Source organism: Xiphophorus hellerii, chromosome 5 (genome assembly GCF_003331165.1).
Source record: "Xiphophorus hellerii strain 12219 chromosome 5, Xiphophorus_hellerii-4.1, whole genome shotgun sequence".
Lineage (NCBI taxonomy): Eukaryota > Metazoa > Chordata > Actinopteri > Cyprinodontiformes > Poeciliidae > Xiphophorus > Xiphophorus hellerii.
Genome location: NC_045676.1, coordinates 33,380,952 through 33,398,065, shown reverse-complemented (window position 1 = coordinate 33,398,065; position 17,114 = coordinate 33,380,952). Strand labels below are relative to the sequence as shown.

General features: G+C 42.3%; 1 protein-coding gene across 1 annotated transcript in view; it reads left to right on the top strand.

Moving 5' to 3' along the window:
• slc5a10 (solute carrier family 5 member 10) overlaps positions 1 to 17,114 on the top strand; it is a 42,204-nt gene that overhangs the window by 22,228 nt on the left and 2,862 nt on the right. Inside the window, 5 exon segments of the mRNA XM_032562067.1 lie at positions 2,086 to 2,193; positions 2,295 to 2,557; positions 2,559 to 2,729; positions 14,875 to 15,090; positions 16,983 to 17,076. Of these exon segments, the coding sequence (XP_032417958.1) occupies positions 2,086 to 2,193; positions 2,295 to 2,557; positions 2,559 to 2,729; positions 14,875 to 15,090; positions 16,983 to 17,076 (852 nt within the window).

Here is a 17,114-nt window from a genome sequence, read left to right as displayed (position 1 = left end):
CACAGTGACGGCTGTAGTTTGAGGTCGCAGTGAGGTTTGGGGGAGAGGCACGGGGATGCGGGGTGCGCCGGGGCTTTCAACCGAAGGAGTGCGCAAGAAGGCGGATCACCACCTTCCTAATACATCCATGTCCGCTACCATAAGTGCTACTGACACAGAGGAGGAGGCGTGTCTGCCTCTGTCCTGATTGACGCGCCAAAAAAAACAGCAGAGCATTATGGGATTTGTAGTATAAGCGGTGAATGCGGCGTCACAGCGTTGCCACCGTATAATACCGGCGGGCCGGCTCTAATATTAATTTGAAATTGCCTCGCGGGCCAAATATAATTACACTGCGGGCCAATTTTGGCCCGTGGGCCAGAGTTTGACACCTATGATTTAAAGGGTCTGCTGTTTTTGTTTTTTGTGATAAAACATAGTAAAAAAACTTTTTAAAATAAATTCGGTGTTTGGAGCTTGGTTTCTGGAATTTTAGGTATAACTTCATTAATTGTAAAAGTTCTTAGGATTTTGATATTAAGTATCTTTTTGTATTCATTAATAAAACACATTAAGCTCTACATATGACTTATGTCATGAGAACATTTATAATATATATCATGTTATAAAGATACCTACATTAGACCATAAAGGTCATTTAATAAAATAGTTTAAGGAAAGTAAGTGTGTGCTCTGGCTTGGTCAAAAAATTGGTACATACATGTAGAGCCCTGAAAATATTTTAGGAACATGATAATGTTTAAGTAATAAGTATATTGATCTTATTGGGTAAGCATTTATTTCATTTAGTATTTGATTAAAACAATTCTTTTGGTTTATGGCTAAATATGTGCTAAAACTACTTCATCTTTTTATTTCATAGATTTCTGTCTTAATAATGCCCCTTTAAGAACTACATATTGCATGATGGGAGTTCAAAGTTCATGACCTGTGAATGTGTATGGAAAAGAGAAAACTACACGCACTGTATGCTCGAACCTGGATTTTGTTTAATAAAGTTGCACAAAAGCAAAAAGCTGAGTTTTTAAGTTCTTTTTTAGGGTGCAACAAACACAGACGTTGTGTTTTCAGCTAATCTTATTTGCTGAAACTTTTTGTCACTACGTTTAGTGAAAAAAAATCTAGTCTCACAATCCTATCTACAAGTAGTACATCAAATTTGTGTAGCATTATTTCTACACAAATAATGCTACACAATGCTACTTACCAACTAATGAACTCTAGTTAGTCTAGACTTCATGTTCTAGACCAATTCCTGACCAGTAGTGAGTCATGATTGTCATTAGTTCTTGATCATATCTCATTGGCTTTTGTCCTGCATTCAGATAACTGTCCACAGGTTTTCAATAGGTATACGTTCTGTGGAGTCTCCTGGCCACAAGTCATGCATTTTAATGTGGTGACTCTAGATTTGTTCAAGTCTTAGAGTAGAAAATGCCTTTATTGTCCCACAAAGGGGAAAGTCAAATGTCACAGCAGCGTCAGATACAAAATATCTGCTCTCCATACTTGTCCTTCCTGCTTCTTTAATGTTTTTCTTGAAAAGAAGTGGCTCCTTAGCTGCTGTTCCAGTCACAGAGTCATCAACTAAAAGTCTTAACCTAACTGTATATCCATCATCTAAATATGTTTTTTCTTCTGGCGAAGAATTTGTAGCAGCCGTTTCCTTACATGTGGCAGCATTTTGATGATGATTTCATGCTAATCTTTCAGCTTATTGCAAATTCAAAAATATGGATGTTTTAGGCACAGATTGCTTGTTTAAAGCAAGTAATCTGTTAAATAAATTTCTTCCAGGCTGTCATAATATTATTATACAACAATTAAGTTATCTGCCACTGCCTTTCAGTCATTCCTGCTAATAAAGCTAGTTGCGATAAAGTCATGTGCATCTGATCAGTCTACACAATAATGTAAAGACAACAAAATGTCCACAAATATTCAAAGTTTGCAAAATACAATTTTTGCATCACTGCCAGTGCCTTTGGCCATGACACCTTAAGAGTTTCCTGCTGGGTGGAAAAAGAAACAGGTTTTGTTTTCCACTCCGTTTGTGACAATATTCAACTATTCTTTGTTTTTCAGACACTGTGGGATGTGTTGATCCAGAGGAGTGTGTACGGGTGTGTGGAGCAGAGGTTGGATGTTCCAACATTGCCTTTCCCAAACTGGTCATTGAGCTCATGCCAAGTGGTGAGTTTTTTCCCCTCTATGTTCCTTTCTGAATATTTCAGTCACTTTAAGTTTTTCCCAGCACACATCTCTCCATATGTGTGTGTCTGTTTGGACTGCAGGCTTGAGGGGGCTCATGATAGCAGTGATGATGGCAGCTCTGATGTCGTCTCTGACCTCCATCTTCAACAGCAGCTCCACACTTTTTACCATGGACATCTGGAAAAAACACCGCCCTCGAGCCTCTGAGAGGGAGCTGCTGTTGGTTGGCAGGTACCCTACATCACCTGTACACTTCATCACTAGGATGCTGTTTTATTATGCAATGATCCATAACAGATCAATAACAAAATATCTTTGGATTCTGTTACTGTTAATGTTTGTCCAGGATTGTCACTGTGATCCTGGTGGTGGTGAGCGTGGTGTGGATCCCCATCCTTCAATCAGCCAATAGCGGCCAGCTCTACGTCTACATCCAATCAGTGACAAGCTACCTGGCCCCGCCAGTCACAGCCGTCTTCACACTGGCAGTCTTTTGGAAGAGAACCAATGAGCAAGTACGACTTTAGCACAAACATGCTCACAGTTTGTGCTTTGCAAAACAAATGTTTGCTTTAGCAATAATTTATCACATACTTAACATTTTTCACTTGTTTTTATATCTGTTTTTGCAAAGTTATTATCAAATTTTAATAAATATAGAAGAGAAGCAATGCGTTGTGGGAAAACATATTGACCCATAATAAGCTGCAGCTACCTACAGAAGTATTAAAATTTTATAATAACTTTTCAAAAATAGATATAAAAAGCTCCTCCTTGGGCTGCCACCTTATCGTGGTGGAGGGGTTTGAGTGTCCCAATGATCCTAGGAGCTATGCTGTCTGGGGCTTCATGCCCCTGGTAGGGTCACCCAAGGCAGACAGGTCCTAGGTGAGGGACCAGACAAAGCGCAGCCCGAAGACCCCAATGACGAAAGAAAACCTTGGACTTGGTGCTCCCTTGCCCGGACGCGGGTCACCGGGGCCCCACTCTGGAGCCAGGCCTGGAGGGGGGGCACGATGGCGAGCGTCTGGTGGCCGGGCTTTTACCCATGGAGCCCGGCCGGGCTCAGCCCGAAGGGGAAACATGGGCCCCCCCTCCCATGGGCCCACCACCCGTGGGAGGGGCCAAAGGGGTCGGGTGCACTGTGTGATGGGTGGCGGCCAAGGGAGGGGACCCTGGCGGTCCGATCCTCGGTTGCAGAAACTGGCTCTTGGGACGTGGAATGTCACCTCTCTGGTGGGGAAGGAGCCGGAGCTAGTGTGTGAGGTCGAGAGGTTCCGGCTAGAAATAGTCGGTCTCACCTCGACGCATGGCTCTGGTTCTGGAACCAGTCTCCTTGAGAGGGGCTGGACATACTTCCACTCTGGAGTTGCCCAGGGTGAGAGACGTCGGGCAGGAGTGGGCATACTTGTTGCTCCCCATCTCGGCGCCTGTACGTTGGGGTTTACCCCGGTGAACGAGAGGGTAGCATCCCTCCGCCTACGGGTAGGGGGACGGGTTCTGACTGTCGTTTGTGCTTACGGGCCGAACGACAGTTCAGATTACCCACCCTTTTTGGAGTCCTTAGAGGGGCTACTGGAGAGTGCTCCTCCTGGGGACTCCCTTGTTCTGCTGGGGGACTTCAACGCTCACGTGGGCGGCGACAGTGAGACCTGGAGGGGCGTGGTTGGGAGGAACTGCCCGCCCGACCTGAACTCGAGCGGTGTTCTGTTGCTGGACTTCTGTGCTCGCCATGGATTGTCCATAACGAACACCATGTTCAAGCATAAGGGTGTCCATATGTGCACTTGGCACCAGGACACCGTAGGCCGCAGTTCGATGATCGACTTTGTCATCGTTTCATCGGATCTGCGGCCGAATGTCTTGGACACTCGGGTGAAAAGAGGTGCGGAGCTGTCCACTGACCACTACCTGGTGGTGAGTTGGCTCCGGTGGTGGGGGCGAAAGCCGGTCAGACCTGGCAGGCCCAAACGTGTTGTGAGGGTCTGCTGGGAACGTCTGGCGGAATCCCCTGTGAGACGGAGCTTTAACTCCCATCTCCGGCAAAACTTCGAACACGTCCCGGGGGAGGTGGGGAACATGAAGTCTGAGTGGACCGTGTTCCGTGCCTCCATTGTCGAGGCGGCCGATCGGAGCTGTGGCCGCAAGGTTGTCGGTGCCTGTCGCGGCGGCAACCCTCGAACCCGTTGGTGGACACCTTCGGTGAGGGATGCCGTCAGGCTGAAGAAGGAGTCCTATCGGACCTTTTTGGCCTGTGGGACTCCGGAAGCAGCTGACGGGTACCGGCGGGCGAAGCGGCATGCGGCTCGGGCGGTTGCTGAGGCAAAAACTCGGGCGTGGGAGGAGTTTGGAGAGGCCATGGAGAAAGACTTCCATACGGCTTCGAGGCGATTCTGGTCCACCATCCAGCATCTCAGGGGGGGGAAGCGGTGCAGCACCAACACTGTTTATAGTGGGGATGGTGTGCTGCTGACCTCTACTCGGGACATTGTGGGCCGGTGGGCAGAGTACTTCGAAGACCTCCTCAATCCCACCAACATGCCTTCCACTGAGGAAGCGGAGCCTGGGGACTCTGGGTTGGGCTCTCCAATCTCTGGGGACGAGGTCGCCGAGGTGGTTAAAAAGCTCCTCGGTGGCAAGGCCCCGGGGGTGGATGAGATCCACCCGGAGTTCCTTAAGGCTCTGGATGTTGTAGGGTTGTGTTGGTTGACGCGACTCTGCAATATCGCATGGACATCGGGGGCAGTTCCCCTGGATTGGCAGACTGGGGTGGTGGTCCCCCTGTTCAAAAAGGGGGACCGGAGGGTATGCTCCAATTATAGAGGGGTCACACTCTTAAGCCTCCCTGGCAAGGTCTATTCCGGGGTACTGGAGAGGAGGGTCCGTCGGATAGTCGAACCTCGGATTCAGGAAGAGCAGTGTGGTTTTCGTCCTGGTCGTGGAACACTGGACCAGCTCTACACCCTCGGCAGGGTCCTGGAGGGTGCATGGGAGTTCGCCCAACCAGTCTACATGTGTTTTGTGGACTTGGAGAAGGCGTTCGACCGTGTCCCTCAGGGAGCCCTGTGGGGGGTTCTCCGGGAGTATGGGGTACCGGGCCCTTTGATACGGGCTGTCAGGTCCCTGTATGACCGGTGTCAGAGTCTGGTCCGCATTGCCGGCAGTAAGTCGGGCTCGTTTCCGGTGAGAGTTGGACTCCGCCAGGGCTGCCCTTTGTCACCGATTCTGTTCATCACTTTCATGGACAGAATTTCTAGGCGCAGCCAAGGTGTTGAGGGGATCCGATTTGGTGGCCTTAGGATCTCGTCTCTGCTTTTTGCAGACGATGTGGTCCTTTTGGCTTCATCAGATCGTGATCTGCAGCTCTCGCTGGAGCGGTTCGCAGCCGAGTGTGAAGCGGCCGGGATGGGGATCAGTGCCTCCAAATCCGAGGCCATGGTCTTGAGCCGGTAAAGGGTAGAGTGCCTTCTCCAGGTCAGGGGGGGTGTCCTGCCCCAAGTGGAGGAGTTTAAGTATCTCGAGATCTTGTTCACGAATGGGGGAAGAAGGGAGCGGGAGGTCGACAGGCGGATTGGTGCAGCGTCTGCCGTTAAGCGGGCGTTGTACCGGTCCGTCGTGGTGAAGGAAGAGCTGAGCCAAAAAGCGAAGCTCTCGATTTACCGGTCGATCTACGTTCCCACCCTCATCTATGGTCATGAGCTTTGGGTCATGACCGAAAGAACGAGATCGCGGATACAAGCGGCCGAAATGGGTTTCCTCCGTAGGGTGGCTGGGCTCTCCCTTAGAGATAGGGTGAGAAGCTCAGTCATCCGGGAGGGACTCAGAGTAGAGCCGCTGCTCCTTCACATCGAGAGGAGCCAGTTGAGGTGGCTGGGGCATCTGGTCAGGATGCCTCCTGGACGCCTCCCTGGTGAGGTGTTCCGGGCACGTCCCACCGGGAGGAGGCCCCGGGGAAGACCCAGGACACGCTGGAGGGACTATGTCTCTCGGCTGGCCTGGGAACGCCTCGGGATTCCCCCGGAAGAGCTAGAAGAAGTGGCCAGGGAGAGGGAAGTCTGGGTCTCCCTCCTGAAGCTGCTACCCCCGCGACCCGACCTCGGATAAGCGGAAGAAGATGGATGGATGGATGGAGATATAAAAAGAAGTAAAAAAGGTTATGTATGTGATAAATTATTGCTAAATACTTAGGGCTTAATAACCATGCTCTCTGAAATGGGGTCCCGCTCTCACTCCTTCAATTTCTTGAATTTTGCAGTTCAAGAAATCTTCAAAGTGGGTGAGTTCCTTGGAAATTTATTGGAATTTATAAGAATTAACAAGAATTTATGGGCGCATATGTGATTTAAAATTACAGAGGTTGACCTTGGGAAAATATATGTTGTTATAATGTGTAGGCAGTTCTCTAAATCTGTAAAACAGTGCCTAGATAAATCTGTGGTCATATTTAGAATAATGACTGTTGCATATAACTGATGTGTTTTTAACTTTCTCTTCTGCAAAATTTTTGATTTTTCCATTTGAAACCAAGTAATTAAAATCCAACACATGTACAGATGATAACTAGAACATTAAACTATTGTGGCCACATCTTTTCACCCAGAGCACAAGACTACTGTAATTACACCTGTGAGTTTATGTAATACATAAAGTAAGGTACGTTTTGGTCATATTTAATGTCAAATATTTCACTTGCAAATATAATTCCTATGGATTTTGTTCTTTTTGGAACTTGATTTTGCATCTACATTTAAAATTTCAGCCTCTTTTTGACCATAAATCAACAAGTATATTAGGAAGTTTACCCCATTTGTAGCCCCGTACTGCAGTATAATACTGAGCTTTCAGGGTTTTATCTCGGAACTGTTTGTGTTTCCTTCTGTATTGTACTGCAGACTGTTTTATTAGCCTTGCACAGAAGTTCCTCTCACTGCTTTGCATGGAGTTGATTTCTTTTCTTTTTTTTGTTTATATGTGTGAACACACTTGAGTTTGTTTGTGGTTCTCACTCATTTTATGAAGTGTATTGTCTATCATTTCCTGTGTAGAAACCAGCTTGAATGAAGTTTGTGCTCAGATGAAAGAATGTAAGTCATTGTTTTAACAAGGTGTGAGTGAAAGTTTAGAGCTGCAATATAAAGACGATATGGAGTGACAGAAAGGAGATAACAATGCTGGAGTAAGATTGTGTGCTCAAAGATAATAAGTAGTGTGTTGAAATATTGTTTCCCTGCATGTAAAGACCAATCTGCTGCAGTTCGCTTTCTAATAGAACACGTTCTGGGTGTGTGCTGTCCTCTGGCATGCAGCTCAACAACTCAAACCAAGAGAATTTTTTCAAGAACAAGATTTCTCCCTCAGTGATCTGCTAAACATAAATAAAGGCATGCACCACTTCAGGAAGCAAAGATTATTTGGAGTTTACCATTAGCTTGTCTGAGGTTGCATTATGACACAGTGGTCAAAGAGCATTTCTGTTTTCTGAAATCCCATGGGATTCACACTAGCCTCATAATTTGTTACAACAGTCTGACACCTGGTCAGTAAACCAATTTAGTCCAATATGTTTTAGTGGATACTTGCTGACTCTGGTTAGCAGGTCAACACCCTGGTTTAAAGACTCTCAGATGCATTTCCATGAAATGTGCTACTTACATTCACACTGCTTTGAGTTTAAATTTGAATTTAAATGAGATTAATATGTTACTTCTACCACAAACTAATATAACTAACTAACGTTACTACTATAAAAAACTCACATTGCAACTAATATTACTTGTCTTCATGCGTTCCATACGGATAGGGTGTTGTCATTAACGTCATAAACTGTTTTTTTCTCCCACAGTACTTTAATGTGCTGCTGCTCTTACAAAACCAACAGTAGAAAACTAGTAAAAGTAACAGTAGCAATAATACTTTTGCTGTTATTGCTGCTTTTGGTTTTGGGGTTTTGTCACAATAAATCAGAAGTGTTATGACATAAAAAAAACCATACTGTCTTCAGTATCATTACGGTATGATAATTGCCCATCCCTACTCTTGGCTCAGTATTTCTGTGTTTAGTAGTTCCTTTCCCTGCATGGAACAACTGGTGAAGCTATTATTGCCATTAACTTGCATACTTGTGTAATGCTTTTTTCCATGTTGAAAGTATTCCTGGCCCAGTGCTTCTGTGTTTAGCTCTGTCTGAAACCAACTTTCCTATAGATAATGGTAAAGGCTTAGGATACCTGTGCTTGCTGTGTTTCTCTTTTAGTCAAAGTTGTCATGATGGTTGACGTGACGTGATGTTGTCCCAAATACAGATAGGCAGAAGCGGTGAGTCAATTTGGTAATTTAAATGAAAAAATGAAGAATAAAAACTTACAAAAGCCACAGGGAACCAGGACAGAACAAAAACAGGAATGCAGGAGCAAAGACAGCAAGGAATAACATAAGAATTACAGAGAAGTAAAGGGGTGTAAACAAGAAAGTAGTGGGAGGAGTGAGAGCATCACCCCGTTTCAGTTAGAAAGCAGTTACTCTGAACTAACCAACCCAGCTTTATGATAATCAGGATTTTTGGTTTCAGAACAGGAGAAATTAACTAGGTAACTCCATTCTGAGTCAAGTTACCACGAGTTAAGCGTGAGTGAGAATATAGAAGAAGCTCTCAATTCAGATAACACAATTCACGATGCATTTACTGGTATCTTCGAAACAATAAAGTTGCAGCTTAACAACTATACCATTTTAAATAAATTGTGTGGAATAAAATTCCATAAAGATTCTGGAATTTCCAAACACCTTTTAATCCATTTGACTTTTAAAAGTGTTGCTTAGGTGGAAAAAATGTAAAAGTTCTAACCCCCAACACCTCATAAAGTATATATTTTTAGGTGGTGATATTTGTTTTTCCAAACAAATTTAACAAATAAACTGTTGATTTTGCTACATAGTACATCACTAATGTAAAAGGAGAGAGCAGGATAAACAAACTTTGAATTTTTGACAACAACACTCTACCAAAAATAGAACAATCCTTTTGGAGCCCTATATTAAGAATTGATTTAGTTTTTTTTTTATCTTTGTTGTCTAAAAGTCTTTTATTTTGCTATATGATTTCCTAAATATTTAACACTTTGCTTGACTGGAATATTAAATGTATAGCATTCATCAGCATCATATAAACATAAAATTTCAATTTTGTCAATATTTAGTTAAGAGACCTGAAGCTTCTGAAAATATTTGAATTGCTTCTAAAACATCTATTGTCTGTTTGTGTCTAAGAAACAAGACTGTGTCATCTACAAATTGACATCTTAACTTCTTTATTAAAACTTGATAAACCAGGAATATTCACACTGAGGAAACATTTAAGAATAAAGGTTCAGCCATGATCAAAAACAAAATGTAAGAAATTGGACAGCCCTGTCAAAATAATTGAGCTGTTTATGTTGTTATAAAACATTTTAATAATCTTCATAAATGACTCTCCAAAAAATAAAATTTGTAGTGTTTGTTGAATTTAGTCAAATGCTTCATAAAAGTCAAGGGAAATCATCAAAGCACTGGAGTTTATAAAATAAGAATAATCTATTAAATCCAATGCCAGGAAATCCACTTTGGTTTTCACTTATTATCTTTAGTCTTTTTCTTAGCATACACCAGAGCAAACATTTTAGAATCAATATTTGAAAGTCAGACAAGTCTCCAATTTTCTATTTTTAAAGGATCTTTGTCGGCCTTATGTATGAGAGCTATTAGACCCTGTTTTATGGTTCTAGTCATTTCTTGCTTACTTATACAATCTTTGAACATTAGTTAGAGATGATCACTGATTAATTCCCACACAGTTTCCATGAATCCTAAAAATGAAAGCTCTGTCTCACAGGTACCTTTAAAGGCTTCCCATATCAGAAGTGTAGGAATCCCAATGTGATTCATAAATGTGCCACACTTACTTTAGTTACCGGTACATTTGAAGAATATAAATTGCTATAAAATGAGCAATTTTGGAGATTGCAATAGGATCTGAGCTTATAACACCAGTAATGTTAAGAGCCAGGATTCTATTTCTTTTCTCTAATGCAAAAGAGCAACTAGAGTTTCTCTCTCATTCTTCCAACCATTTAGCTCTGGACCTTATGAACACTCCTTTAGCTAAATTCACAAACATTTTATCAAGCTCATCCTTCAGATTGTACAGAATTTTCAATTCACTTTCAGATAAATCATGCCTAGATATCCAATATTATTATTATTTATGTACAATGCGTCATTGCCGCTCCAACAATCCAAAAGATTATTATGAAGTTTTCGAAAGCCTAATATGTGGTTGTTCCTTAATTCTTTTTAATGTAAGACTTATTCATTTATGATCTGTTAATGGAACATAAGAATGAGATTTATCGGTGACATATTGTACTCCAATTGTTGACATCAATGGTAAATCTATGGATGAGTGGGAATTCCTGCGGGAATTGGCCCATGTATACTTGTGGCATCAGGATTCATTATATTGCCAAAAGTATTTGCTCATCTGCCTTGACTCATATGAGAGTATGTGACATCCCATACCTAATCCATATGGTTAAATATGACATTGGTCCACCCTTTGCAGCTAGAAGAGCTTCTGGGAACTTTTCTGGGAATGGCTTGGATGCAGGTGGTCACCATGGAAACCCATTCCATGAAGCTTTTGTGCACTGTTCTTGAGCTAATCTGAAGGCATCATGAAGTTTGGAAGTCTGTAGTGATTGACTTTGCAGAAAGTTGTTGACCTCTTCGCACCATGCGCTTCAGGATCCGCTGACCCCGCTCTGTCAGTTTATGTGGCCTACCACTTCATGGCTGAGTTGCTGTTGTTCCCAAGCACTTCCATTTTCTTATAATACAGCTGAAATTTGACTGTGGAATATTTAGGAGTGAGAAAATTTCACATCTGGATTTGTTGCACAAGTGGCATCCTATCACAGTTCCATGCTGGAATTCACTGAGCTCCCAAGATTGAGCCAATCTTTCACATGTTTGCAGTTTTTGGGCTTTCAAATAAGTAGACATAACATAAACCCCAGAATGTGTCTGACCTCCAGTTAGTTTTAGTCAGGCTCTCCCTCTCCATCATTTCCCGGATCATCTGTCCCGCTGAGTCTTTGTTAATGTCAAGTTAATATATTACCTCTGAATTACGTTGAGCTTCGCTTTGCGCTCCAGAAAACTGCAAACATCGAGACTAATATGAACAACGCAATAAACGTGAAAACAGCCATGAATGAACGAGTAAAGTTGGGCTACTAAACGCCATTATAATTATTAATATTAAGATAAGTGTCACAAATCTGTGCAGCCATCTGAGTTGAAGAGCCGCAGGAGGAGCTCTGTGCGCTGCGCTCTGACAGCAGACACAGGGCCGTAAAGCACAACCTGGAGACTGGGGCAGGGAGGAGGGGGGGAGTGTCCAAAATACTATTTATAGTTTTCCAGACAATAGAAACGCACAAAAACATGCACAAATTACTAAAGATTTTTTTTTGTACTGTTGTAACCGTTAAACAGTCTCCCCTTCTTATAAGTGGAGACACATTGTTACATTGTTGATGTTAACATTATAAAATAACTTGAAATTAAGAATCGGCAAAGACCAATGTAACTTTCACAGGTGGCGAAGAATTGTTGTTAGCAGCTGCTGAAAGTAACTAAAAAAGTTACTTTTAATGAAACTTACCGTATTTTCCGCACTACAAGGCGCACCTAAAAACCTTCAATTTTGTCAAAAGCCGACAGCGCGCCTTATAATCCGGTGTGCCTTATATATGGACCAATATTGAGCCACAACAGATCTCGCATCTACGGTAAGCAGCCGCCGACTTCATTTTCCCCGTAGAAGAAGAAACAGGGAAAAGCAGACGCTGACTTCATATTCCCCGTAGAAGAAGAAACAGGGAAAAGCAGCCGCCGACTTCATTTTCCCAGTAGAAGAAGAAACGGAGGAAAGCAGCCGCCGATGCAGCCAGCGGTGCACGCTGGGTTTTGTGTAAAGACCCCAAAATGGCTCCTATTAAGAGACACGCTTACGACGCAGAGTTTAAACTCAAGGCGATCAGTCACGCAGTAGAACACGGGAATAGAGCAGCAGCGAGAGAATTTAACATGAACGAATCAATGGTGCAGAAGTGGAGGAAGCAACAGCTGTTTATTCATTTTGGGAATGAACGGAGTTTTCAGAATGCTGGTTTGTAATCTATTAATAACGTTTGACTGACCTACATGACTGTTTTGTTGACATTCCCTTTAGCACAGTTCCATCTAATGGATGCAAAACGTAACCCCAGCCTCTACTGTAGCGTCTATTCTATGCGCCTTATATATGAAAACAGTTTTAAAATAGGCCATTCATTGAAGGTGCGCCTTTAATGTGGTGCGCCTTATAGTGCGGAAATACGGTAGTTACTTTCCAAATCAAGTAATCAGAAATCTAAGTAAGTTACTTTTTCAAGAAGTAATCAGTTATCCGATTAAAGTTACTTTGAAAAAGTAACTATGCCACCACTGTCCATAAAGTGGTAATTTGTACTCAAGAATTCGGTAGACTTGATTCTTGATGATGTAAACCTGGGAGTGTTGCGGTCCGCAGTATCGTCTGAGACATTGTTAAGAGACATTGTATTTTGCTTTAAAATTTCAAGTTTCAGAATTCCTGAAAAACATTCTTTTCATGAGTTTAGCAGAGCTACCGCCAAGCTCCGCTCCCCCCTTAAGCTCTCGGAGGTTCACTTAGGCTCTAAGTAAGTGAGCCGAAGTAAGCGGCTTTAGAGCCCAAAGTGAACCTCCGAGAGCTTGAGGAAGGAGCGGTAGAAAACGGCTGGCCAAAATTAGCATTCATAAATCAGATCAACTTACACCGTGAAGCGCCAATATTCAACTTAACTAAAGTTGGCTAACTTCACTGTGGTTTCAACGCATGCGTGATCAGATCTCCAAATTATGCCCCGCCTCTTCCGTGACAACTCTCACACATACAAACAATGAGTCTCAAAAAATATGTGCAATCTTAGTCTTTTATGTAAGCATGTGACAAAAACGATTGTATGCGAGTGTGATATTTTAGTAGTGAATATGCGCAGCTTTAGTATTTTGTGTGTACATCTGAGAGAAAAATTGTATGTGTGTGTGACATTTTAATAGTATGTATGTGAAATTTTAATATTTTTTGTGTGTGTATGAGTCTTTAGTAGTGTGCAACAGTATTTTTCCTAAATGGCCCCTCATATGTGTGGGTGTGCGTGTGTTTATAAAAAACACTAAGTGGGTTACTATAAAAATCTACAGTGTTGATCCGTGGGGGTCAAAGGACACACTTTGCTGCACAGTTTATGTCACACCTGAGTTGTCTGAACAGAATTGGGCTTACATATAAATATGGCAAGTGTTACATAATCATCTTGTCGTTATTTAATCTTGAAAGCCAAAACAGAGCCTTGGATGATGTTACCTGGCAATACTTTCTTCAGAGCCAACAAACAAGACCCCAACATGATATATTTACTTCATATTCCTGGTTCCTCAGTAACTTACCCACCTAGTCTGGACATTGAGCAAATAAGAGACAATCAGCAGTTACTTTACATATTAACGGGATTACAGTGATCTTATTATTTGTCTGTCTGATTCATGATGTGACGAGACATTTGTTCATAAAGAGAGTTAAGTCAACTGGACTGTTTGCAATCTTTCTCAAAGATAATAGGAAATGGATACCTGATTGTGTTGTTGCAGATCTGTATTCATAGAGTCTCTGAGAAGTGACATGAAAGTCTAACATGGTGGGAAAGTTTGAGTGAAACAATCCAAACCAAGAGTTGTCTCTGGAATTACACTAAGTCTTCCAAGAGGAAGAAGCTTTCCATTTTATTCAGAAACCCAGAACCATATGCAGCAGTATTCATTCTCCGTATATTTTTTCACATTTTGTAATATGACAGACAGAGTTACAGCTGGAAGCATTGCAGCTGTAAGGGGATATCTCAACAAGCTTTGCAGACTGAAAATGTTGACCAATATTCTCTGCAAAGTAGTTTGAGTCTAGTTGATCTGAACATGATTTTTTTATTCCTTTCCACAGATTCTCAGTTGATGTAGGTCTGTAGTTTCACTGGCCCAGCAGGGGTGCCGCCAGGAATCTTGGGCCCCATGACAAAAAAATGAAATTGGGCCCCGTCTGTCTGTCTGTCTGGTTCAGAATGATGTGTAGAATTGTTTTTTTTTTTTGCCACATATGGCATTTTACATGTTAGCCCAAAAGTTTAAGTTATAAAGGGGAAGATTTGCAGAGTACAAATGCATATGCATACCTGGCATATGATCTGTTACCAGATTCTCTCTGAGGATCTCTGCTGCTCCAGCAGGGCTAACATGGTGGGCTCTTGTCTGCTTCTTTACCTGACCCATTAGGTCAGGTAAAAAACAATGTCTTACACTGGGGCCACATTCTTTCTATTTTCAGAGTTCTATGAGATGTTCACAGTTTGAGTAAACATCTCACAGATGGAAAATGCACACTACATTCTGTGTGTCTGTTGTTTTAGTTTGTGGTTTTAATGAGACAAAATAAGAAAATGGTTGAGTGGTGTAGGTACTTTGCTAGAGAACTGTACCTGACCAGGGCGGTTTCTGTTTTTTCAGGGTGCATTCTGGGGCCTCATGGTGGGTTTGGTGGTAGGCGTGTGCAGGATGGTGCTGGAATTCGCCTTCCCTCCTCCCAGATGTGGCATTGTGGACTCAGCTCCCCTGGTGTTACGTGGCGTTCATTATCTTCACTTCGCCATCCTGCTCTGTGGACTCACTGCTGTCGTCGTAGCCGTGGTGTCATTTGTCACACCGCCACCCAGCCATGAACAGGTTGGCACTCTTGCAAGCATAAAACATCAGATCCTCCAGAGAATGGTTCTGTAAATTGTTTGAAGTTTCATTCCAACAACATGACCTAATTTGTTACGTCTTTCATTGCTCAAGCAGCCTGTGTATGAACCCAAAAGGCAAACGTCAGCTTTCTGAACCAACGCCCTGTCTTAGCATGTTTTAGCAGATTTGTGACAGTCATTCCTGTCTAATACAACCTTTATACTATGTGCGTAAACTACTGCAGAGTCTCAGGTATTCAAACTGTGACACCACAGTATTTGCAAAAACAGTAAACATATTTGCATCTATCATATCCTTAGACATACAAACCATACTACTGTCCACACTGTAACCACAGTCATATGTATCCTCCCTTTTCCCTTAGTCATTCACTGAGTGGGTTAGTGCAACGGTTTTATGATAAAGAATGATTGCCTAAGAAAAAAGTGCAATAATATAACAGAAAAACAAAGCTCAGCACCCACAGTGGTTTCCATTAATCACAAATTAAAACACAAACTGTCCACAGTTTATGGGGGAACAAGATTTAATTTCTAGTTTTCCCCTCGTACATTTTAAATCTTTATATGGCATGTACTCATGTTTTATTTTAACTAGGCAAGTAGCTTAAAATTTATTCTAAACTTGCCCTGTTCAAATAGGTAGCAGCTTACAACAGCACAACTGTGCAAGATGCATCAAAATTTTATGCATTGCACACAAACATACCCACTGACACATGAAAAGATGCAAATAGAGTCAAATTGTCATAACTTAGGTTGGAAAATAAAGACCCAAATGCAGAGCAAAGATGTGGTTTAAATGGAAAACGAAAAGGTGTTCCAGGTCATGGAACATGAAGCAATCAAATGAACGAGGACCAGGAAGCTTAAATACTGAGGCAGGAGGAACCAGATCAACTAATCAGATGAGAGGTGGTACGACTGTGGCAGGGAGAAAGGAGGGAAACTGATGGAGGAGAGTAATTAATACTGAAATACATGTTCATGAAATACATGAAACTGAAAGTCAAACTGCAAACCATGAGGCATGCTGACCTACAGGTCCTCACATGCTGACAGACGCCTTAATCCTAGATACACCCACTGCAGTCTGCATGTTTCAATCAAAAGAAATAGTTGAATTTGTTCAATTGTTCAATAAACAATAAAATAACAGGCCAGAAGTGGAATTATGGTCAAGGGTTCTTACTTATTCTCTTTTATGACTTTTAATGGAAACTTGCCACCATAAAAACACAAAGTTCATAAATACATTGAGGTTATCAGTTAGGGCAGTGGTTCCCAAAGTGTGGGGCGTGCCCCCTAGTGGGGGACGCAGTGCCATTGCAGGGGGGGGAGGCGCAGGAAGCGGTATGGATGAATGAAAAAAAAAACAGTTACACAAAAGTGTTTGACTGTAAAGATGGTTTGTAGTTTGTTTTGTTGCAACCTGAAGTGTGAAGTAAACTTCAGTGGATTTTGAAAACAAAATGTGTGTTTAGGTTTATGTCTGGTTGAACGATGTGTGTGCCCAGTTGATTTTTTTTTTTCTTATTTGGGGGGGATTTTATTGTAATCAATAGGGGGGCCCAGAAAATCTTTGGAAACCACTGAGTTAGGGTATCTGCCAGTTTCTGCCAGGTTTAGTTTTTTAACATTAGTCAGGAAAATTATTTGTAGTTTACACGAGCTTCCCGACATGGTTTATAAAGCCAACCTTTCAGTTGTTTGTTTAGATTTTATACACCCAATATGAGAAGAAACCCAAATTGTAAATACCTATTTCTGTAAGCTGCTAAAGTCTTTCATGCATAAGCAAGGTAAAGAGCCTGTGGACGGGTTACATTAATTCAACCATTTTTCTTCTCTGTATTTAACCTTTCCCAGGTGTGCAACCTGACCTGGTGGACAATAATTGAGGAGCCAGAAAGAGAGATTCCTCTCCAGAAAGTGTCTTCTGTCAGCCTCCGTAACTCGCAGGGTAAGAGTGTGAGAATATTTCAGGTATTATTTTCAGCG